This window comes from Macaca thibetana, chromosome 12 (assembly GCF_024542745.1).
Source record: "Macaca thibetana thibetana isolate TM-01 chromosome 12, ASM2454274v1, whole genome shotgun sequence".
NCBI lineage: Eukaryota > Metazoa > Chordata > Mammalia > Primates > Cercopithecidae > Macaca > Macaca thibetana.
Window position 1 is genome coordinate 35442073 of NC_065589.1, and position 25369 is coordinate 35467441.

The window sequence follows — 25369 nt, forward strand, 5'->3', positions numbered from 1 at the left end:
GGGTTGAATTTTGTCCTCTCCAAAAACAGATACGTTTTTCCCAACCTCCAGTACCTCTCCATCTGTGTAGTTTTTGTTCTTTGTGAATCTGAACTTATTTGGAGATAGGTCTTCACAGAGGTAATCAAATTAAAAGGGGGTCATTAAGGTGGACTCTAACCCAATATAAAAAAAGGGAAGTGTGGACATGGAGACATGCATACTAGGAGAGAGCCATGTGATTAGGAAGCCTGCATCTACAAGCCAGGGAGAGAGGCCTGGAATCGATCCTTCCCTCATAGCCCTCAGAAAGCACCAATCTTACAGACATCTTGATTTCAGACTTCTAGCCTCCAGAACTATGGGATAATACATTACCTTTCCAGAAGCCACCCAGGTTGTGGTACTTTGCAATGGCAGCCCTAGAAAACTAATGCATACCAGAAGACTTGTTTTCGTATGTTATTAGTCAGAACTGTGCCCCTGGCATCCCTAAATACAAGGGAGGCCGGGCAAGTATATATTTAACCGAACATATTTCAATCAGAGCATTAGGATACTGGTAGCAAAGAAAAAAAGGGGGAAAGGCGTAAATAATCAAGAGCATTTTCCACCAGGGAGAAAATGCTTGCACTTAATGAGTGGCCATAGGATGGGTAGCTCTCCATGCAACTAATCAGATTTGAAGTAACAGCACATTGGAGATAAAGTTAGGCAGTGGAAAGAGGGCAGGGGTGTGGGGACTAGCACTCACTTTGCCGCAGCCTCCTATGTGGTTTCAACAAGTTGCTTTAACCTCCAAGCCTCAGCTTTTTTTATCTGATAAATGGGAATAATCTATGCTCTTAGCATTTTAATGCTAGCAACATTGTAGAGCTGCTTTTTTTTTTTTTTTTTTTTTTTTTGAGACAGAGTCTCACTCTGTCACCAGGCTGGAGTGCAGTGGCGCAATCTCAGCTCACTGCAACCTCCACCTCCGAGGTTCAAGCGATTCTCCTGCCTCAAGCCTCCTGAGTAGCTGGGACTATGGGCACACACCACCATGCCCAGTTAATTTTTGTATGTTTAGTTTCACCATGTTGGCCACAATAGTCTCGATCTCTTGACCTCGTGATCCACCTGCCTTGGCCTCTCAAAGTGCTGGGATTACAGGTATAAGCCACCGCGCCCAGCCAATTTTTATTATTTATGTTTTTTCTTTTCTTTTCTTTTTTGAGATGGAGTCTCGCTCTGTTGCCCAGGCTGGAATGCAGTGGCATAATCTCGGCTCAATGCAACCTCTGCCTCCCAGGTTCAAGCGACTCTCCTGCCTCAGCCTCACGAGTAGCTGGGACTATAGGTGCCTGCCACCACACCCAGCTAATTTTTGTATTTTTAGTAGTGACGGGGTTTCACCATATTGGCCAGGCTGGTCTTGAACTCCTGACCTTGTGATCCACCCACCTTGGCCTCCCAAAGTGCTGGGATTACAGGAGGGCAGTTTTTAAAAGGGCTTATCATTCTAGTGTTGTCTGTCTACATTGCTCTCTGAGATCTGATGGGGTAAAGCAAAGGATATCAACTAAGCTTGCAGACTTTGGAGTCACCTCACCTGTTCCTATCACTTACATGTTGTGTGGTCCAGGACCAGTTACTTAACGTGCCACAGTTTTCTTATATGTGTATAATAGGTATATGATTAGTAGCTAATTGAGAATTCAGTTGTGAGCATGAAATAATATATGTAAAGCATTCAGAACAGTGTCTGGAACATAGCAAACTTTATATATGTTAGCTGTTATTATCAGGCCTATCCAATTTATAGGTAATATGGAATCGATAAAGATAGCAAATGTTTTAGACCATAAAATCGAGAATCTAAAAAAGATTTCCAAAGAAAGGAAACGAGCCAAATATAAAACAATGAAGTTTAATAAGTACACATGAAGTTCCTGTCTTGGGGTAAAATAGCAAGAATGAGGGATGCCTGTTTTTATAGTAGCTCATGTTAAAAAATGACCAATAGGTTTTTAGTTTATTATAAATTTAATATAAGGAAACCATGAGATGCACTTACAAAATTAAATTTAGGTTGCCTTGATAGAAATATAGTTTTGGAAACAAAGGAAAATATAACCCAAGTCTGCCTCTGCACTGGTTGGACCACACTTGAAATAATAGATGTCCTTCTAGTATTCCTCACAACAGCCACTGCAAATTGATAATTGCCTTCATGTTCTTTAAGGGCTGGTATATGAAAAAGGAAAGGGATGTATTTTGGGGATGCTACAGAAGACAGAACATCCCCAATATGAAGAAATTAGAGGTCTGCTGGACTACAGCTCAGTCTTAGAAAAAGATGACTATGAGCCGCCTGGAAATGGAACGGCCTCCTTCAGGTGGGGTGCACGGGGGCTCCTGCTCACCTGAATGCTTAAGCCTTAGCTGGCGGGATAATTCCTGGTGAAGGATGTTGCCAAGCAGAACAACAAGTAGTCACCCCTACTGCTTTGAGGAAGGGGTAGGTACTCACACAGAAGTCACATGCTGGTGGCCCATTGGCCAAATTTGGTCTGCTATTGTGTAGTTTTTTGTTCTTTGTGAAATTTTTTTTTTTTTTTTTTTTTTTTTGTATATCTGGATTCCTTGTCAAAATTAAAAATCAGTAGATTTCACTTTTTTTTTTTTTTTTTTTGCTTTTTTTGAAAGATAGAATGATCTAGCAGCACATGGTGGATCTGTATTGTCACAGATGGCTGGAGTTGAGCAGTAGTCATCTCCTTTAAATGCAATGTGCCTTCTCCAATTATCCAACATCCTCACCTGGCCCACCTTACTCATTGAGGATACCTGTGTGGTCTATAAGCATTTGCGTTTCTGATTCACATGCCAGTCTCTAGGGGCTTCCCTTACCCTGAGGGTCTAGACATTTCCTTAGTTTTTTCCTGCAAACATCAGGAGAAATTAGTTAAATCTGTGGAAGGGTGGGTAAAATTCAGATACATGTAGAGACTGGGGATGTGTTACAGAATAACTGCATAACTGACATAGCAAATGTTTAAAGCTAGGTCTATGTTAAGAAGCAAAAAAAATTTAAAAATTTTATTTGAATTTTGGTTGCAATCTACATGTTCTAAATTTATATGGTTCTTGCTGATATCTCCCTAATCTTTGAACCTGTTCCAGTCTTCATAAGTCATCATGGATCCTTGCATTGTATTTATTGATGGATGGATGGACAAATGGATAGAAATCATGCAGGAATGATGGAGAACATAGAGAAAAATGTAACCAAATGAGTACTGTTGTTTCTTTCTATGACAAATAATCATGTAATAAGTGTGTATTAAGTATTCTGTGTCAAGCATGGTGCCAGGTTTTAGGGGATGCAAAAAAGAGTAAAAAACACAGACATGTTCTGAGAACCTTGTTACTTTTGCCCTTATTGTTAGTTTCAGCTTAAAAGTTAGGACTCTAAAATTTGAAATACAGGTTCACTGGGTTCAAATTCAGGCTGTACTCCTTCTGTGCTCTGTAATTTTGAGCAATTTACTTAACCACTTAATAAAATAAGGATGATGCCAATAATATCTATTTCTTGATGTTGTTTGGAGGATTAAATGAGAGAATCGTGTAAGAGCGTTTAGTACAGCACTCAGTGCTTAGTGAGCATTCAGTAAATTATTCTAAATTAGCTTCATTCAAATACCTGCAGTAGAAACACCAAAATGAGAAAAGAAGGTTCATTTGTGTGGACACACACACACACACACTCCCCCTCACTCAAAACTGGTCTTATATTCACACTTCTCTTCCCTTTCCTCCTTCTCCCCTTTATCTGCTGCCTCCTCCTTCTCTTCTCTCTATGACTTCAAAGTTAATTTTTTTAACAATTTATCATAAAGTTTTTAAACATATAGCAATGTTGAAAATTTTTTTCCAGTAAATAACCATAAATAGGTGAGATTCTGTGCTCTAGGGGCACTGCATCACACTAAGCAAAGTTACAAGGATCTAATGGATAAATAACAACATTGCTTGATCAGTGTTTAATGGGAGATGCAGCTAGAATAACAATGGATACCTAGTATATTTCTTTCTCCCTTATCCTCTGGTACTTGACTTATGTCTTTTATTTAATGCTATTTTTTTGTATTGTAGTTCCTGTATTTTATTGTATTTGTTCATACTTCCTCTCTGGAATAGAAAAATTAAGAAACAAGTATGTAAATAAATAAAAATAGATACTATGTGTTTACAAAGTGAAATCTCATGTAAGTCAGTTCTTTCAAAAGAGGAAATCACAGATCAGAAGGTTGCTATGGTAAAGACAAATCAAAAAGGGGAAATTCAATGTTGTCAAATACTTAGTAAAGCTACTAAAGTAGATCCGTTTCCATTCTAAATTATCTTTAAAGGTCACTTAGGACAACAGTTACCCCAGGGCAGTGTGGAAGAAAGTTATATTTAACCAGTCCTTACTCTCTAGCTTTCCTTTGGCTAATGCTATCACTAGTTCACAAAAAGGCCATTATTGTATCACCTTTTGAAATGTTACAATATTCAAGATTATAGTTTCTCTTAAAATGTGATAAATGTAACAGTAACTGTCTTAATAGATTGAGAAGTGACTTAAATTCTGAAAAATATATGACTCTAAATCCCTCTGTAAAGTGGGTTCTTTGAGAACATCTCATGTACTTTGGGTAGATTTTGGTAACTTTAATTACTAAAATTTTTCTAGGTGCCTTAGAACTTCTATATTCTTTCAAGCACATTTGATATCATTTGAGCTAATACCATCTCCTCCTGTTTAGGCCAAGCTGATAGAATCCAGCACAAGCAATATGGTGTCCAAACAATACTAGAGAAAGCAATATTATTTTTAAATTTTATTAAAGATATTTTGTATGTTCTTTAATAAATTGTTTTTTAAAATAATAGTTTTGAACATGTAGAAAGGACAAAACAAAAAGGATTGATTTAACATAAATAGTCCTCAAAGATTGAAAATTGATATCACAAGAAAGGAAAGGATTGGGGCTTATGTGTGGCACAAGGAGAGCTGGGTAGAATTTCACATTTGGACAAATTGGGTAAGAGGAGTAAGCCTCTCTGAGTTATACTACCTTTTGGTCTTCATCAAATGAGATTGCACTGGCTTCCCAAATAATGACCAAACGGAGGCAGAGCAGCTAAGGGCATGCCTTCCATGATGCCCAGTTTGGGAGAAGCCAAAATGAAATGACACAGTATAAAGCATGACCACATTGGCTTCAAATAATCTTTGAGCATTGCAAAGCAGGAGGAGGAGATGAGAGTTAGGAGAGAATTGTGAAGCATTCTGAGGTGGGCATTGAAGCATTATTTCTCCCATTTAGATGGCACAAATGGAGGATTTTAAAGCATGTGATAACTTACTCCAGAGAAGAACAGGGACCAGTATTAAAAACTGTGACTCAGCGGACTTTTCAAAGCATTCAAATAAGCACCTTCTGGTAAAGAAAATTTAGTCAGATTCAAATGAGAGACTAGTCAGAAAACAAAAACAAAAAAACAAAACAAAGAAAACCCTGCTTCTGACATTGTTAATTTTCCAGACTACCGAGATCTATCATATACATAAAAACTCATCATTGAGCACTTGTGGAATAGGTATCTCTCACTTAAAGGAATGGTCATTGTCAGCAAAGTTTGCAGTACAGAGACTTTCCATCAAATCAATCTTATTCTCCCATTGATTTCCATTACGAAATCCAAAATGCATTCTGCTGTTAAATCCCATTAACTGCATACCAAGCCCTTTGGCAATGGCACTTTTAAAAGAAAAATGATAATATTCTGATAAAACATTGACAGTGATATTTAACATATTAATAATTACACTGTGTTGTATTCAACATGTCACAACAAAAAATGCTCAGGATGAAACACAACACCATCTTACAAATTGTGCCTCACGTGCCGCAAAAGCTAAGAATCCCCAAAATATTAGCAACTTGATTTCTCACTGGCTTCACAACTATCTGGGCATTTGTGTCATTGTACAGCAAAATTAATCCTTTTTACTGTTAAAAAAATTTTTTTTTCTCATTTCCTACTGGCTTCTTTTCCAAAATCTTTGTCCAGAGACCCCTGAAAGCTTGTGATGCTATTCTTAGATGGTGAAAATCATCCAATTAGGTTCAATCACAGCAGCTTATCCTAGTGCTTGCTGGGATCTCCTATCATTGGAGGAACTGGGCATCTCCTGAAAGCAATGTTGCAAAGGGAAGCAGTAGATCTGATGAAGGTTGGACTGAACACTTCAAATGTCTTTTCTGAGACACAGTACTAGTCTCTCAGACATTGATATTGGTAATATGTCTGTGTTTACCATTTTATTTGCAACCTAAGTCCTTTGCATAATATATGTTAAATGACTGAATGGTTTACATAATATATGTTGAATGACTGATTGAATTCAAATGATGATTTTGTTCTTCAGAGAGGATACTGACACTTTAGGTGCTGATAGCTCAAGCTAGAAAAGTGACTACTGATATTTAACTCCACAGGAATCATGTAATACAGTTCATACTGACATTCAAAGTCCAACATTCTAAGGTTTGGACAGAGCATTCTTGACAGTGAACTTTTGCTGGACTCGTAAATTCCTTACCTTTATCATGAGGATAGGTGAATTTTTGTTAAGCAATAGATCACTTGAGTTAGAAGGAAGAAGCAAACTGTCTCCTGGGTCACATGCCCATAACTCACAATCTACCAGGCCCCTCTTTTACCCATTTTGTATGACCCACTGTGATGTAAGATGTAACATTAGGGTTGGCTTTGGCATTTTATTTAAAAATAAATGTTTTGTTAAACTATAATATACCCACAGAATTCTAAAAGCTAGTGGCAAGATTGGGATGTCTTCTGAAGAAGATAGTAAGAGTTTTTGGTTAATTCACTGAGACCATTTTTTAAAGCCCATCATGTCTAGAAATCTTAATATGTTAGTGTCTTAAAATTAAACAAACCTAGGAAGTCAGACCCATGCTAACTAAACTCACAAAAAATACACATATTAACTAAAATGTCTTTGGACATTTGACGTTGACAATAGCAATAGTACTGCCACAGTGACCAGGCTCCTGTGGTTGTAACTAGTACATTTTTTCTTGTAGGCAGAACAAGTGAGAAGTCAAATTATGAGCAGAAAGTGAGCACACAATGAAAACAGAGAGACGTATTTTTAAGACATATTTTTATCCAGGACACTAAAGGCCTGAGAAGACTACCATTTATTTTTTCTCAATCATGAAACAACTCTCACACGTGGCCACATACATGTTCTCATGTTCTTCCAAATTCAAACCATGTTTCTCAGGCAGTCTTGTTTACCAAACTCCGCCTCTCTGACACTCACGTTTTCTATGACACAACCCAAGTTCACACTTTCCTCCAGTGTAGTAAGATTGTGAAGGGAAGAAAAAGTCAGTACATGAAAATATTTATTAATGACAGGACCACTTATAAATTAATCTCCCACACAAACGTCCCTTCTTAACACCAATCTTCTCTCCTGCTTTCACAGTGGCAAACATTTACAATACAATGCAGTATATTCAATTATACTGCAAAGTAAAACTGCAAATTGTGCCAAAAGTGTAAGATTTTATGATGTCCGTGAAAGTAAGGTTGATAAGGCCACTGGCAAATAGAGATTTGTAGAGTTAAACTAACAAGTGGAGGTAAAATCAACAGGGAGGGTGACTATATTGCTGCTTCAGAAGAGAATACTCTGAATACAAAAAACTAATTGAGACCCTTGGGGAAACTGATGAAGCCCTCTAACATTTTTACAAAATGACCCTCTTTTTTATTATCCTGTAAAAGTCAAATATGAAATAAGGCATGTTGTAAGGTGTGTGGGAGAGAAAAACTAGTAACTTTTCCTCCCTTATCACAAGGTTTATGGCTGACACTCCGATAACAAAAGACAGTTTAACAAGAGAAAAGTATCACAAATTTATTTAATCAAAGTTTTACATGACAGGGGAGCCTTCAAAAATGAAGACACAAAGACCCAGGGAAAACAGTATTTTAATGCTTAGGTGTGATGAAGGATGAACAGTCATGTTGAAGGAGGACTGGATACAAAGGAGGTATGGCCTAATGGTAATAAACTGGAAACTTAGCAAGGCCTGTTTGTTCAGATTCTCTTTGGCCTCTAGGGAGGGGCAGAACACCTGTCACATGAAGGTCTTCAGGTCAAAAGGGAGGAGGTCAGAGAATGACCTTCTTAGTTTTATGGCTTGCTTTGAGGGAGAGAAATTTCAGTTTCTATGATCTGTTTCAGGAGAGAAAATAGGAGTAGGGGAAGGTCAGAGAGAAATTCCTGCTTTCGTGGCTCTCCCAATCTCCTTTGGCTCAAAATACTCAGCATGTCAAGGTGCCATATATATTGGGGTATTGTGTTCTGGGCCCCAAAAGGTGCTTTACATTTTGTAGAAAAATTAAACCAACAATAACTTTCTTGATTTATTCATTTTACAATTAGCACAGTTGTACTTGCAACATAAATATTATTAAATACAGGCATACTTTGAAAATATTGCTGAGTTTTGTTCCAGCCCACTGCAATAAAGCAAATATCACAATAAAGTGGGTCATGCAAGTTTTTTGTTTCCCAGTGCATATATTTACCCTATACTATAGTAAGTGTGCAATAGCATTGTGTCTAAGAAAAAAACAATATACATACCTTAATTTTAAAATATTTTGCTACTAAAAATTGGTAACTATCATCTGAACTTTCAGCAAGTCATAATCTTTTTCCTGGTAGAAGGTCTTTCCTCAGTGTCAATGGCTGCTGACTGATCAGAGTGGGTTGCTGAAGGCTGGAGTGGCTGTGGCAATTTCTTAGAAAAAGACAACAATAAATTTTGTCACACTGATGCTTCCTTTCATGAAAGGTTTCTCTGTAGCATGCAATGCTGTTTGATAGCATGTTACCAAAAGTACAGCTTCTTTCAAAATGAGAGTCAATCTCTCAAACCCTGTGATTACCTTATCAACTCATTTTATGTATAATAATATTCTAAATAGTTTGTCATTGCAACAATGTTCATAGCATCTTCACCAGAAGTAGATTCCATCTCAGAAAAGAACTTTCTTTGCTAATCCGTAAGAAGCAACTTCTCATTCATTCAAGTTTTATCATGAGATTGCAGCATTTTTGTCAGCTTTTTGGGCTCTACTTCTAGTTCTTTTGCTATTCTCACCATATCTGCAGTTACTTTCTCCACTGAAGTCTTGAACCCCTCAAAGTCACCCAGAAGGGTTGGAATCAACTTCTTCTAAACTCCTGTTAATGTTGATATTGTGACCTTTTCCACAAATGAATCACAGATGTTCTTCATAGCATCTAGTATGGTGAATTCTTTTCAGAAAGTTAATTTACTTTGCCCAGATCCATCAGAAAATCACTATCTATGGCAATTATAGTCTTATGAAATATATTTCTTTAATAATAAGATTTAAAAGCTGAAATTACTCCTTGATCCACAGGCTGCATAATGGATGTAGTGTTAGCAGGCATGACAACATGTACAACTCCTTATATTAGAGCTCTTACATGACCAGGTGCATTGTCAATTAGTAACATTTTGAAAGGAATCTTTTTTCCTGAACAGTAGGTCTCAACAATGACCTTAAAATATTCAGTAAACCATCATATAAACAGATGTACTGTCACCCAGGCTTTGTTCTTCTATTTATAGAACACAGGTAGAGTAGATTTAGTATAATTCTTAAGGGCCCTACAACTTTGAAAATGGTAAATGAGCATTGTCTTCAACTTAAAGGAACCAGGTGCATTAGATCCTAAAAAGAGAATCAACCTGTCCTTTGAGGTTTTGAAGCCAGGCATTGCTTTCTTCCTCTAGCTATGAAAGTCCTAGACAGCATCTTCTTTCAATAGAAGGCTGCATCATCTACCCTTCAATGATTTTAGGTCAGTCTTTTGGATAATTTGCTGCAGCTTCTACATTAGCACTTGCTCCTTCCCTTGTACTGTAATGTTATGGAGATGACTTTTTCCCTTAAACCTCATAAATTGACCTCTGCTATCTTCCAACTTTTCTTCTGCAACTTCCTCACTTCTCTCATCCTTCAAAACATTGAAGAGAGTCAGGGTTTTGCCCTGGATTAGATTTTAGCTTAAAAGAATGTTGTTGCTGGTTTGATCTTCCATCCACACCACTAAAACCTTCTCTATATCAGCAATAAAGCTGTTTTGCTTTCTTATCATCTGTTTATTGGAGTAGCATTTTTAATTTCCTCCAATAACTTTTTCTTTCCATTCACAGAGTGGCCAACTGTTTGGTGCAAAGCCCTAGCTTTTGGTCTATCTCGGTTTTTTATATACCTTCTTTGCTAAGCTTAATTATGTCTAGATTTTGATTTAAAGAGATACATCAGTATAATAATAATAATAAATAAAAATAAATAAAAATAAATAAAAAAGAGATATGTCACTCTTCCTTTCACTTGCACACTTAGAGGCCATAGTGGTGGTTATTAATTGGCCTAATTTCAATATTGTTGTGTCTTAAGGAATAGGGAGGCCTGAGGAGAGGGAGGGGAAGAGCCAGTTGGTAGAGTAATCAGCACGCTAGTTATTAAGTTCTACGTCTTATCTGGGCACAGTTCATGGTGCCTCAAAACAATTACAATAGTAAAACTGATAACTGATCACAGATCACCATTATCAGATATAATAGCAAAAAAGTTTGAAATACTGTGAGGATTACCAAAATGTTACAGACACACAAAGTGGGTACATGTTGTTGGGAAAATTATGCTGATAAGACTTGTTCCAAGCAGAGTTGCCACAAACCTTTGATTTATATAAAAAAAGCAGTATCTGCATGGCATAATAAAGCTATGTACAATAAAATGAGGTGTGCCCATACAGGACAGAATAAATGCATTTTAATAACATTGAGTTTTATTTTCAAATAAAGTCTCAGGCAAACCTTTCTTCACTGATTGGTCTGAAATGTGGTCCCTGTTTTAAGTGGATTTACTCTCAGGAGTACTAATCACACTGGGATAATAAAGACTTCCTATACTAATGAAGCAGAATTTTATTGGTGGAAAAAGCCTGATGCCTTGAATGTGTCTATTTACATATTAAATTTTTACTATTTTATTCTTAAAATATCCTCATTTATTTCTAAGCTCTCCCGGGTGGGGGGATAATTTATTATTTACTCTAGGGTGTTTCCTATAGGATCACTTCCGAAGAGTGACATTACTAGAAGTAAAATGAGCACCTCCCAAGGTAATACTTGTGGAGAAGACAGATTTTGGAGTCAATTTGGAGGCAGACCTGGATTCCAATCTGCTTTTACCACTTACCAGACCCATGGCAATGAGCAAATTACATGCACTCTCTAAACTTCAGTATCTTCATCTAAAAAAATGGAGCACTAACAGCTCCCTCACAGGATTGTGGAGATCAGAGGTATGTGTAAAATGCCAGGTACAAAGAAGGTAATGAGTAAGTGGTAGTGATAACAGTGCAGTTTATTTTGGTTTGCTGAACTGCCAAAGTTCTCTTGTGATCTTAATTTGTTGATTACTTTGTACATTTGGATACCTTGCATGTGTTTTGCAATGTGAATCTTGGGTCTCTAGGCTATGAAAAGTAGCTAAATATAACTAATATTGAAAATGTGCCTTTCAGAATGCCTTGCTGCATAAATCTCTTAAAATGAATCTAAAATATTCTACAAAGCTTGGAGCAAAGATCATAATGAGGTTTGCAGTATTTGCTTTGTAAAATTTTGGTTGAGTCCTTATGCAAGTCAGATGGCTGATAGTTACATAGGAAAAGTCTCAATGGAAGCCCTCTCCTCCGGCCCCACCCAAGCAATTTTTGTAAACATATATTGACTTTAAGCTGAGGAACCCCATTTTTCACCATACAAAGCTCAGTGTAGAACAATGTGGGGAGTGAGATGCTCTTGGATTTGAATCCCTGCTTGACCACTTCCAGGTTGTGAGACCCTGACCAACTTATTTAGTATTTCCAAGCCTGGGTATCTTCATCCATAAAGTTGGGGATAATAAAAGTGCAAACCTTGGGGCTGTCCTTAAGATTAAATGAGACATTGCATATAAAATGTTTATGTACATACGGCACATTCCAAGTGCTTAATAAATGGTAACTATTATTTATAAAATCTTGAAACTCACGTTAACCGATATGTCCTGTTTTATTCAAAAATGGTTATAATGTGACACATATAAGTTCACTTGAGTCTCAAGTACCAAATTACATGGTTGGTCTTGCCTCACCTTTTGCCTCTAGTTTTTCTATACCCAAGTTCCTTTCCTTTCCCTATTATTCGTGAACATATTTTTGCCCTAGTGTTTCTCAATGGCTCCTGCCCATCCCCCGAGTTGAAATAGCATGGGGATCAGAGGAGAGGACACCTTGTAACAAACTAGCAAGGGGTTTCTACCTTTCCTCTATCTCCAAGATCCAATAGTATATTCTCCTAATGGTCCTATTAGTTTACGTAGCTCAAGTGGGGAGCCAAAGATAGCTAATATTTAGTATTCACCTAATAGTGTCAGATACTATGCTAGGTGAGTTACCAAAGATATTCTGACTCTTCATAACAATTAGACAAGGTGGATGCCACTATTTCTGTTTCTGAGATGGGTAGGTAGAAGTTCTGACCCAGTAATTCGCTCGAAGTCATGCAGCTAGTTAGCTGGCAGCGTCCTTGCACATCTAATTGCAGATGCGTCTGCATCTACATTGGAGTAAATGTACCAATTATACTCATACAATGAATGCTATGAATCTGGCCAACATAATTCCAGACACTAACAAGTAAATAAATCAGGCTTTCCTCAATCCCAGTAACTCTTGTTTAATGTTCCTCGGCAAATACTGAATTTCAATCTGTGCTTGTTTCATAGAGTAGAATCTTTCAAATATTCTGTTATCGAGTCCTACATAGTCAAAGGGAGGGAAAGACAAGGAGGGTGATTAGGTGAAGTGTTTCTTCCATTACTGGTAGAACGGTTTCTCATCTCTTAAGCACCGAATTCTGCAATCATTCCAAAAGTGGAAGCTCAGCTCACAGTGCATTTTGGGGAAGCTTAAACCACACTAACCATTTAAGGTCAAGCAAACAATTGGCCAACCCTAACGTGTACTGTGCAGGGTTTTCATCTCAGATATAACAGATCTCTATATGTCCACATCCCAACTCCAGAAAACGAGAAATCGAGTTCCTCCTCTCACCATCACAGCTCTGCAGACAACTCGCTGGAGACCCCATGGGGAGCCTCACGTAAAGGCCCCCTTGCAAGCTGCCAGCTCCAGCCTGCCTCCCACATCTACCGAGGCTCCCTCTAGCCTCTTCCTCGCACACTCGAGCAACAGGCCCCTCGCAACCACCTCTAGCCGCCGGACTCCAGACCGGGTCTCCCGCTCGGGGTCAGAAGGTGGCGCGGGAGGGCGGCGGCGGCGGCGCCCGCGGGGCGGGGCGGGGACTGTGCGCAAGCAGGGGGCGGGCGCAGGCCGCAGTCTCGCTCCGCTCCCCTTTGTTCTCGCCCATTGTGTGGCACTTCCTCCTCAGGCGCTTCTCTGCACCCTGCCAGTCTGTGGGGAGTTCGGGAACGGGCCCTGGATGCCTTTTCTGCTTGTTTTTGAGTACGTGAGGACCTCCCCGGCACCGCCACGCGTGGGTCCCCCTTGCCCCGTGCCCACGCGGAGGCGAGGTGGCCAGTGTCCTCCTTTCCCGCTCCGCGCCCTCGGCTGCTTTCCCGCGGCCCCCTGCGCCGCGCCCCCTCCAGGAGGCGTCCTGACCCCGCAGTCCGGACTTTCACCTCCCGACCGCCAGCCTGAGCGGCGACGCGCGACCCCTCTGAGGGGCGCGGGCTCCGGACGCACCGGGCTCCGCCAGGCACCTAGTCGAGGGTCGGAGGCCGGCGACCAACCCGAGCCCATCCGCCCTGGCGTCCCGGGAGCTGGCGCGAGTGTCGCTGCGACCCTCCCCATCCCTTGCGCTCACGCTCCCCGGCCGCCCGGCGGCCGCCTCAGCCCCCTTATATAGCCCTCTAAAAATAGCTCGCCTCGCACCGCCTTGTAAGGCAGCAGGGAGATCCGCAGCGCGCCAATCCGCGCCCGCCGCCAGGGCCAAGCCCCGCCCCAGGCCCCGCTCCGGGCTCCCCATTGGTCCTCAGTGACTTCATGAGCCCCCTGTTTACCTTACATGGTCACACGCGGCCTAATGGACGCCCTCCTCCGAGATCCCACGGCTGCGCGGAGAACCGGGCGGAGGGAGGGAGTTTGGGGAGGGGGAAGAGCAGGAGGAGGAGAAAAGGGAGGGGGAAGACTACAAACTAGCAAGGATGGAGTGGGGGGTGGGGAGGGAAGGGAAGGGGGGGAGAGAAGCGATCGCGAGAGAAAAAAATGCAACCTCCCAAAATAAAGAGCAAAGATTGCATTAGGAGCGAACAGCGCTGCAGAAATAGATGGCAGCATCGTGTCAGTGAGTTTGCATCCCCCTTCCTGATCCACGAGCTGGAGTGATTAGAGCCCTGGAAGGGAATTGTTACTCCCGTGGAGAAGTCCCCTTTTCCTGGCAGTCGTCTGCACTGTACACGCTGGATGCCTCTCTCCATCCACCCCACTCACTCGCTCCTCTCTCACCTCCTCTCTCCCTCTGCTGCATTGATTTTTTTTTTTTTTCCTTTTTAGTTGACTGAAACAAAACAAAACAAAAGGGCCACTGGATGTCTGCCTTCTTGGGGGGTGAGCCAGACAGACTGACAAACAAACAGCCCCAACTGTGTTCGGGGGAGGGTTTTGCCTCCCGTTTTGCCCGGCAGCAGCAGCATGGACGTGTTGGCTAGTTATAGTATATTCCAGGAGCTACAACTTGTCCACGACACCGGCTACTTCTCAGCTTTGCCATCCCTGGAGGAGACCTGGCAGCAGGTGAATGATTTAAATTACTTGTGTAAATCGTGTGGTTACGGCGGAGACGCAGGGGCTGCGTTGGTGTGGGCTCTGGGTCGAAATTTTTGTTTGTTTGTTTGATTTTTTTCCCTTCCTTTTTGGCTGTCTGTTGTTGAAAATGTTTTCTGAAACAGTCATCTGCGCTTACCTCTCCACCCACCCCTAACCTCGTAGTGTGCCGAGCTGAGCAGCCGGTCCGAGCTGCCTGCGTTTCAGTCGCCAACACACATCCCTGCGCACACGTTGTCGGGTTTGCTGTCCCCTATCAGAGACCTGCCGAACTTCTGGGGTTCGGAGGAGCCGGGTGGGAAGGTGGTTTGGGGTGTTAGGAGCGATTGCTGACAGGGACCACGTTCTCGCATGCATGAGCTCTACCCACTTGGTACCTGAAATCAGGTTCATCTATTTCAACTGGTGCTTACGACCATCGGATGGGGGGCGGGGGGAGGGTGGGCAGGAGCAAAGCGGAGTGTTTTTCAGTGATTAGCGAGTGTCAATAAAGAATAGGAGCTTGATTTTGAGATTAGAAGGTAGGCAAAAGAGAAAAGAGCCCAGTGACAAAAGATACTCAAGGAGGACGGGAAGATGTAGCTGAGGCTGACAATGCATTGTAGGTTTTCCCAGTGTGATGCCTCTATGCGTGTCCTTGTTTCTCTTTTTTGTTTAGGGTCCTTCTCTAGTTAGGCAGCACAACCTCAGACAAAGACTGATGTGTGCTTCCATGCCTCTGACTTTGTCTTAGAGGACTAGTTAAGAAACTCCTAGGATGCTGAAGGGCACCGATGCCAAGTTGGCTAGCCGTCCCAGGGAGGATGAAGCGGGGCTGGTGACAAGTTCACTGGGCTTTGTGAAGTGGAATAAAGAAAGTGCTGGTCAGTGGAAAGTGCTGGCTCTGCTGCGGAAACAGTGGTTTTTTTTCAGCAGCGATTAGGAGCTGCTGAGGGGACATTCTGCAGGAAAGATGGTGGGTGGGGGCAGGGGGACACGGGTATTTAAAAATTCTACAGTGTGCACCATGGAAAGTCCAAGAAGACAGTCCGGATTTGCACATAGGAAGTGTGAACTTGTACAGTCCGTCCTGGAGAAACCCGCTTGCCCTTGAGGGGAGGGCTGTGAGAGACTCGGTGTGTGGCTGCTCATGTAACTTCTCCGCTTAGTGACAGCAGCTTGTTAAGGCTAATGAACGGCTGAATTTCTTCTGCCGGGATCCAAAGCAGGATTTGCCAGCTTGAGGCTGAGATGTAACAGTCGCTGCTTTAGCAAAAGAGGCTTGGCTTTTGGTATAAGGAGCTGAGTGGCAAAGCGGATACTCTAACTGTACCATTGTTACTAGTTCTCTTCTGGTCAGAGGCTGTGAGTTTTCCTCCAGGTATTGGCCTCTGGTGTCAGTGTGTCCACACATGCATTCCTGTCCAAGGACGCTGGCAGATGCTTGACTGTCTCTCTGTGAACACATACACAGTTCACATATTTTTAGCATAAAGTCTTTATTCGATGCATCCTTATCCTTAACGAGAGTGTATCTGGATCTTTTTCTTCCTTTTATTTCCAATGCTAATTAAACCAAAATGTTGCCTGAATTTCATTTTCTGAAATAGCCTTCATTTCACACTGTCAGCCCACTGGTGTGGAATCGGTTGCATATTAACAACTGTCTAGACAGGTTAGAGAAGGGAATCTGTTGATTTAGTCAGCCTGCCCAAGGCAGCCCTTGTTTGTGACTAACTGTTAAGCAGTGTTAGAAGGAAGAAAGTTGGCTTTATTTGTTAGAACGTTCCCTACTGATGAATCATGCGACTTTGTTTTGGTTCAAGTTTTCCGAGTAGTAAAGCCAGATTTGGAGGAAGGTCTCTTCACAGGAAACCTGCTTTTCTAGATCTGGCTAGACCATCCAGGACAAACTCTAGATCTGCAAAGAAACATCACTGGTTTGACAATTAGAGGATGTATTAGATCTATTGTTTCCTAAGAAGCCTCTGCTCTTCCTTCTCCCCTCCTCCCCCTGCTCCTCTGCCTCCTCCCCCTTCAGGGAAGCTCTAGTTCAGTTTCTACAGGCAAAGGATTTTTCACCCCTCGGAACCCTCTCACTTCTTGCCTTAACCCTCTCTAACTGCCAGCCACTCTCACCTTAAAACCCTTAGCCAACTTATTCAGCGGCATGCTTATAGCCAATACTGATGCATAACTTGTGGGGAAGCACTAATAAACAATATATCACTCCAGTGAGCTTTATGCTCTGGACTCCATAGTCTCAACTGCTCTATATAAAGGCGACTACGACCATAGGTTTACACTGATGACAAAACCTTTAGCCTCTATCCCTTCCTTCTTCCCCCACCCCAAACCGTCTTGCTGCTTCTGAGTATAAGGGGTGGTGATGGTGATATGCAGTTGTTAGTTCCAAATCAACTATCAGATGATGAAATTTTGAGACTCTTTTGCTCAAAACAGCTCAGCAAGATTTCTGCAAAGAACCCCAGACAGGAAGAAGTTTCCTTATGCTCTGGGGTAATCAGATTTTAGAGGTCAAATGAGGAGTAATTACTAGTTGTTCTTCTTAAAGTGAACAATGTACCTGGGCTCGTGGAGATGAGCGAAATGTGGAGATTCTGATAATCTGACTTGGTTTCTAGAGAAAGAGTGGCTTCGATGATAAACTCAAGAACATTTTTACATTTGAAAATTGAAGATAAGTGATTTGGGGATTTTATTTTAAACTTAGGATATGGGATAATTGTCCTGCCTAATAGTCAGTGAGCCTGTGACAAAGTCACTGACTGTGGCAGGGCCACCCCCTGTCAGGGAGATCCTCATTTTGACATTGGATTTTCTGGCAATGATGCCTTAGCCACATAGCTCCAAGTCTGAAAATAATTGTTGCTGGTATAATTCTGAAATCCAAATGGACGTCACACATTAACAGCTCTCCATTCCTGGGCTCTGACTGCATACTTAAGCACTTGGCCCAAGTAACATCATCTTTCTGCCTGTCATATAACTGTAAATTACACTGTGCTCATGTGGTCTATTATTTTATAGAATTCAGCTGACGCAAAATTCTTAAGACTACCAGCCTTAAGCGCTTTGAAAACTGGTAGGAAAATTTCCAAGAGCTGTCTGAGCAAAAGTAGGAAAAGGTCAAGGGTAGGACAGAAACCAGAGTTTCTTATGGGGTACCACTTGATATGGGTAAAGGGAAACTCATTCATGACTTTTCTTGCCAATAGAAATCATGATTTTGTTTTTAGACACACTGCTGACTTAGAAAATAAAAAGAATATGATACAATGTTTTTATTTTCTTCTAGAATATATGAAGACTTTTAGAACTTTTATATATTCTATCTCTAGTCTGCTATTTCATGAGTGCAGGTCAAGCAGTGATGATCTAAGTCTTATTTGGACTTAGCTTTGCATCGTGTCATTGAGGAGCATCTCATGTTTGCTTGAAAAGTCTTATAGAATTATGTTTATTGTTAATGCTGATTCATAATTGGCAGATGGGGTCAGTTTCAGGTCTCTCTTTGCTGGGAGAAAATTTTCCACTGCTACTGGAAACAAATAAATAAATCATAGAACATTCCTCTCTCCTCCCCCATTCCCCTATTGTTTTAAACTAATGGCATACTTGGCTACTGTAAGGACTAAAGTGTCCCCATAACACTGCAATTTCATCTTGGTTTCAGGCACCCTGAAACAATTTTTATGAGGGCCTTTGGTATAAGGAATCTCTAGGGGAAAACCTACAGAAATGGTTGCATTCCAAGAACAGCCTCATGGTACCAGGGATGGGATTTGGTCTGTGAGCCACATTGCTTCTCCTTTTATGTGAAGATCTTGCCTTTGCACTTCCTTCTGCAGGCCTGGGCCACCAGGTATATCAGCCAGAAGACAAAGCAAACTGTAGGGTCTGTCCATCCGCAGGTTTGCCTCTGTCCCCAATTCGCAGAAAACCTTGTCATGAATTAGAATTTCTTGGCAACAGCACCACCCAGGGAAATTTGTAGACACAAAGGAGCCTTGCTAGCCACACTCAAAGGATAAAATAACTGGCTTTTTTTTTTTTTTGTATGTGATTTGTGTGTTCTTCAGTTACTGTAAATCTGTTTCTTTATTTGAAACAGCAACTTGGTAGATGAAATAAAAATATAACTGCCCCTGTTATCCAGAATGTATCTTTATAAAGATGCAATCACTAAATAGATGTAGCTCTACAAATGAAAGCACGTGTGACTGCAATCAATCACACTTAGCCTTTCTTTAATAGATTCATTTCCATGTTCCTTTAATAGACACATCTTTGTGTAGATTTAGGGGCTCTCAAACATTATCGTTCAGTCTACCTGTTTGCAGTTTGGTATTTTAAAGTGGGCAAACATTATAATGTAGTTATTTTTTTTTACTACATCTGTCTTTAGTAGGGGGAAAAGGAAGTCACTATTCTTTGTTCTCCGTGAACTTCCCACCCCCACTCCTTACCCTGAGGAGAATGGGATGTTGGGGTCCCATCCATTTAAAAGGCAGAGCAGAAGATGCAGGATGACAGCCTTGCCCTGAAATGATTTATGTATGGGTATGTCAGAGACCTTAAGCATCCAAATGTGGGCTGCTTCTTTCTGCCAGCCTCTTCTAAACATAAATGCCAGTGGGGGCTAATTTGCCTCTCCACTTAAATGGAGGTAGTTCAGAGAGGGTCCTAATGGGGACTTTAATAGCCACTCGCTTATGAATCTTCGCATTCTACTCCCTTCAGAGAATTCTCGTGTTTTAACTTTTTGAGTACAAGAAGACATTACAATCTTCTTTAATCGCTCTCTGTGCCTGCTGAGGAAAGAATACAGTTTCCTCTGGCCAGTCCCATCTGGCTGAAGTTGATAGGATGGCTGGTCTGATTCCAGATGGGTCGGTGGATACCCCTTATCTTTTCATTTTATAGTATTGTGCAATGGGCTTTTAATTATCTTTGCTGGACCCCACGACTGGCAAATGCAGAAAATGGCTCTGTGATTCCAGTTCACTCGATATATCAGTTAGCGTATGTGTTAGAATTGCGGTTTGCTGAAAGTTTAGGACAGCTCCCCAACTTAACTTGAATGGTGCCAGAGGGCGAGGGGCAGAGATTTCCTCTCTCCAGAAGTCCCTTTGTTCTCCCAAATCAACTGACTGCTTGCTTAGCATAAACGGTGGGGGAAGGGGGGAATGTTTTAACCCCAGAATGCCAAATTTTACCAAGTACAGTGATTAGAAAACTCGACTACTAATGGTGTTAAAGTTGGTGAAACAAATGATAGTGTCTAATTATTCATGTTACATGTAACATTGACAAGTTAAAAAACACTCCTCTCTGTTATATCGTATACTTGTTTTAGAATATACATATCCTTATTCTATCTAAAATTCCCCAAATAAACAAAGTGTTGCCATTACTGGGACATGCTATTACCTAAGATTGTTCGTGATTTTGCTCTGCTCCCACCTTGCCCTGATTTGTTCCTGCTAATTGGCAGAATTATTTCTACCACCCTACGTCCCTTTAGTTTTCCTTCTCGGAGTATTTGGTGTGACCCTAAGAACTTGGTCCTATTTAAACGTATCATGTCCATCTCCCCTCCATTGGAGCAGTACCACATGCTTGATATATAAATGTTATGGCTGAGCGTTTGCAGTAGCCTTGAGATCTGAGTCTAGTATCAGCCCAATTGAGGTGGGAGTGACTTCTGATTTCAGGGGGATACCATTCCTCATTGAGCTGGTAGATGGACCTAGTGCACCTTGTGGGATTTTTGTTGTTTATATTCAAGTATAGAAAATATTCCACAGTAAATACTTCATTCCTTAAGCCCTTGTTATGTGCATAATACTGTATTTGGGCAATGCAAAATTGAATTGGATATACATTCTGCCCTCTAGGAGCTTGCCTCTAATAGGACAGAGAATGCATGTTCATAATTAAGTTAAACAGAATAGAGCATGAGTGCCAGAAAGAAGGAAAGAAAGAAAGAAACATTCAGTTCTGTGTTGGAACACTGACCTGTGCCTGTCTGTATTACCCACATTGTTCCAACCTTGTTTATAAAACATGCTTGAGATTTACTAAGTTCTGTTGTGAAAAAGCTTTCAGCTAATGGCATGTTGTGGGCTGGATACTTTTAGGGCAGATGAGTATACAGTGTGAATACACATGTCCATAATGGCCAGGAAACAGTGCCCATGTCTGTGCCATTCGGAAATGATTAGAGGTAATTAAAATAATTAACATAGAGCCATATGCGATATCTATTTTTGAATGTGGGTGTATTGACATTTCCTGAGGGTCATTTTGAAAGTCAGGTTCTCAGCCTTGTACCAAAGCGAGGAACATAGAATGTCAGAATTTCAAATCTTGAAAGGGTCTTAGTTTCCTCAATTCTAAAATACTAGGGTTGAACTAAGTGATTGTTAAAGCCAGAGGCATTACACTCTCCAAGGTCACACAGCTTATTAACACTGATGGTTTCAGAGCCCAGGTCTCTCAGATGCCCAGACCAGATTACTTGCTTTCCGTCACCTGAATATACCTTGACTCATTTCTGATTCTTTTCTCTTTCTTTTTTGCCTTCAAGGAGGCAAGAAAATTCCCTTTTTATTTTTAAGAGTACTGGTACATGGAATTTTGGGATTGGCTAGGTTCTAGACCAAATTATTGAATATTTTGGAGAAGGCTTACTTGTGTGATTTGATTCTTTTTCCACTTTCAATGTGTGGTAAATTGGAAAATATACACTGTACCGACAAAATAGCCCCCAATTATAACTCGAGTCTTATAAAAATTATTGTCGTTTAAATAATAACAAATGGAGTGACTGTATGAAGGGTATGCAATGGGGCATATGTGGTAGGGGGTTGGATGGAATATAGGACTAAATGGAAGTAGAAAGCAACAAACATGAAATTGCTTTGTTTCTGACACCTCACCAGCAAAGAGAGTGCCCAAAACTTTACCAGCAACCCATGTGCCAGTTTATGAAAATCTTTTGAAATGTATTTAAATTCTTGAGAGGGTTGTAATAAGCAGGAGTGAAGAAACTGAACCTCTGAAAGGTTTTACAAAAAGTCTTTTGAAGTCTGATGGATGAAGTAGGCCTCATTTTTACCATTGTCCTAATGAGAAAAGGAAAATGGAAGGGCTCATTTGACTTTTTTGCTCCAGTTTTTCCCCAGTTACTTTTTGCCCTTCCCTACCTCCTTGAATCTCTGGTAATTATGATGGTGAAAGTTCTGTCCCGGAATGTGTCTCACAGATCTCTTTCACCACTAACATCTTAGAGGTGAAAATCTTCTTCCCGGTTCAGGGCGTCTTCGTCTCCTCACAGCTGTAATCTACATCTCCACCTCCAGATATGTCCCTGGGTTTCAGGCTCTCATTTTTTTCTAACAGGAAATAAGCAACAAGCAAGATGGACTTTGGGGTTGTTCCACCGTCACTTCAGCTGAGTATGTCCTAAACCCCTAACTCATCAACTTCTTCCATGGACTGCTTCCTTTTTCCTGGTTTCCCTATTTCTTTTAATAATGTGATTATTTGTCTCATGATCTGAGTTTGACATTCTAGTCATTGTAACTCCTTTCTTTTTCTTGAATCTAATGAAAAATTAGATTAAAAGATCTAATTAGCAGAAGTCCAAAATTAGTTGAAAAATCCCATTGACGTGGCTTCCGAGGTACTTTAGCATCAGCCTGTCATGGATGACAGCCTTGGCCATTGCCTTGCCACAATCCCTGTCACCTCCCTGGACTTGCCTTTCTGCCACCATCACCCCAGGTGGCCTGCTTTCAAACTGTTCATGGCTCCCTCTTATACATAGCATGAGGCCAGACTTCCAAGGGTCCGGGTGTTCCAAGACTGGGTCTACATAGTATTTGTAAGTTTCCCCCCTTTTCACGTTCACGTGTAGTAAATGCCATCCAAATTAAGTGACTATGCTTTTCCTGCTTCTGTCTTTATTTTTGTTGTTTTCTTTAGCCTTTTTCCTCCTCCTCCCTCTCCCCTTCCTGATTTTCTTTGTCCCAAGTTCCACCCATCCCTTAACTTTCAAATGGGTGCCAAACTCCCTCCCTTGCCAACTGTAACTGCTATGATTTCCATACTCTTGTGCAGAACTTTTTACTTCCTCATGATGCTTTACAGTTTTTAGTTATAATAAAGCTTTTCTTTCTTTTTTTTTTTTTTTTCTTTTCTGTTGTGCCATTTTTCCTGTTAGGTTTATGCTTTAAGGAGGAGTTGATGCCTTGGGTATAGTTTTGGTAGTCAACTTTTAGTGTATCACCTGCTTCTTAGAAAGCTTTGCACACAGTGGGCATTCGATAGTTATTTGAGGAGCATGTTATGACTATGACTTAAGATTTGACTATGCCTTTTTCAGTGGTTCTCAGTCGTGGCTGCACCCCAGACCAATGAAATCAGTATCTGTTTGGGAGGGACCCAGGCATCAGTGTTTGTAAAGCTTTCAGGCGATTCCAATATGCAGTCAAGGCATTGAGCCATTGATGTATAGAGGGTTTAATGGTATATCAGAGTTGGGGTTACCTAATTCTATTGAAATATTTAATGTCTTGTGTAATTTGGAATCCACACGGACCGGAGGTTTATAGTAAAACAGGATCATGCTGGTGGATGTGCTTCATCTGGCACTTTTGTTAATAGCAGCTGCCCAAGTGTTGTTTCATCCTTCTTGCTTTGCTTTCCCTCACCCTAAAGTGTCTAAGGCAGTCTGTTTGGCTTACATTTCCTATGACCCTTCAGGAGTTTGCTTAACCTGGTCAAATTCCATTTCTGGAAACTTGGTGGTGTTGGGCTTTAAACTCCAGCCTTGCTGGGTTTCAAATAATTCATTCTCAGTAGGCCCTTGGCCATGATTTTCCACTCCCCTCAGCCTGCTCCGTGGTTTGAAAGGGCTGGATGCATGCATGTACATCTGTTGGACGATGCTGGGGAGGCATTAGGTAGCAGCTCTCCATTTTCTTACTGACCAACCACAGTGTTTGGAAGTAGACTCTGTTTATAAAGAATTTCAAAGGATCCATCTTTCTAGTAAGAGGAGCAAAAATAAACTGTGGAAGAATTGCTGCCGAGGACATTCAGGCAAGGAGGCTGCCTTCACACCCATAGAAGGCTTATCTCCTGTGGTAATGACTGTGGGCGTGTAGTGATCTTCACAAAGAAGCCTTAGAAACGCCTCTTTTTCAAACTGTGATGTTTGCAAAATTATATGTCCTGTAGCTACATCCTTTCATCTGTAAACTGTCTTTGATGGGGTATGGTTGGCAAGAGAGAACATCAGGAGAGGAGCTCAGAGCTCAGGGTTGAAGGATGCCTTTTGGAAAGCTCAACCCAGCTGTGAAAACGGCAATTAGCTGTAGAGCAATTGCCCTGCAAGGGAGTGCGCACCTGCTCTTGACCCCGTTCTCACATTCACCTTCCAGAGCCGAGTTAGCAGGAATTCAATGGAGTGGTCATAACGTTGGTGCTTATTTTTGGAGAGGCGGCAAATTTGCTCAGCATACAAAGGAGTGGAAATAGATTCTTTCCACCCCAGCACCCCCTACCTTTTGAGCTTTTAGCCTTTGTTCATATGGTCACTACAGACCATGTTCGTGAAGTGCAGCTTCTGACTATGGTGTTGAAGGAGTCTTCTGTGGGGCCCTATGCAGAACTGATTCTCCTGAGGGTGATGAGATGCTGCTCAAGGTCAGACCCGAGTCAACTTCATTTCTTCTAAGATTGTTCAGCCCTAATTTGTACATTCTCCTCCCCTTCTCAAGGTTCTTGCTTTTTTTTAATATGGACCAAGAGATGATTTCCACTGTGGCGGGGCTTTTCATGTTTGCATATGAGAATCTAACAAACATCTGTGCTGAGCTTTTGTTTGAAGGGCTCAGGGCGTTTTGCTCCTGGTCTTTTGTCATTGGCACATTCTTTCTGTAACTAGGGAGCAGACAGATATTACAGAATTTCCCATTCAGGGATGAGAAAATTGGGGCACAGGAAGCTTAAGCAAGTTGTCTTACTGTGGCTGCAAAGCAAATGAGTTGCAAAAAACCGTTAGTGGAATAAACTTTTCTCTTCCCTCTTTCCACTTGGCTAATCTTCCTGTCATAAAAATAATCATCATAGTCCTGTCTCATATGTATTGGACACTTCCTAAAGATGATCTCATTTGAGCACCTGTATCCATCATTTCAGTGAATGCTCACAGCAACCGTATGAAATGCATATTCTATTTATCCCCATTTTACAGATGGAAAAGCTGAGATTTGAGGTATTGAATGGCTTGCTTAAAATCATACAACTTGGAAGTATTTGAGCTGAGATCCAAGCCTCAGAAGGGCCCAGCACTCT

General features: G+C 41.1%; 1 protein-coding gene and 1 long non-coding RNA gene across 3 annotated transcripts in view; one reads left to right on the forward strand and one right to left on the reverse strand.

The window, feature by feature from the left end:
- Positions 1–8015: 8015 nt before the first annotated feature.
- LOC126932937 (uncharacterized) lies at positions 8016–14324 on the reverse strand. Its single transcript, XR_007718380.1, has 3 exons — positions 14239–14324; positions 8708–8864; positions 8016–8293 (listed from the first exon to the last, which is right to left on the reverse strand). It is a non-coding gene; the product is annotated as an uncharacterized LOC126932937 (long non-coding RNA).
- A 21-nt stretch (positions 14325–14345) lies between these two features.
- The window catches only part of KLF7 (KLF transcription factor 7), a 92900-nt gene continuing 81876 nt past the window's right edge, over positions 14346–25369 (forward strand). The window contains exons 1-2 of one of the 2 annotated variants that reach the window (XM_050752246.1): positions 14346–14522; positions 14732–14971. In XM_050752246.1, the coding sequence (XP_050608203.1) occupies positions 14870–14971 (102 nt within the window). In that variant the 5' untranslated portion in view covers positions 14346–14522; positions 14732–14869. Of the gene's footprint in view, positions 14972–25369 lie in introns of both variants that reach the window. The other variant, XM_050752247.1, reaches the window with a different exon arrangement.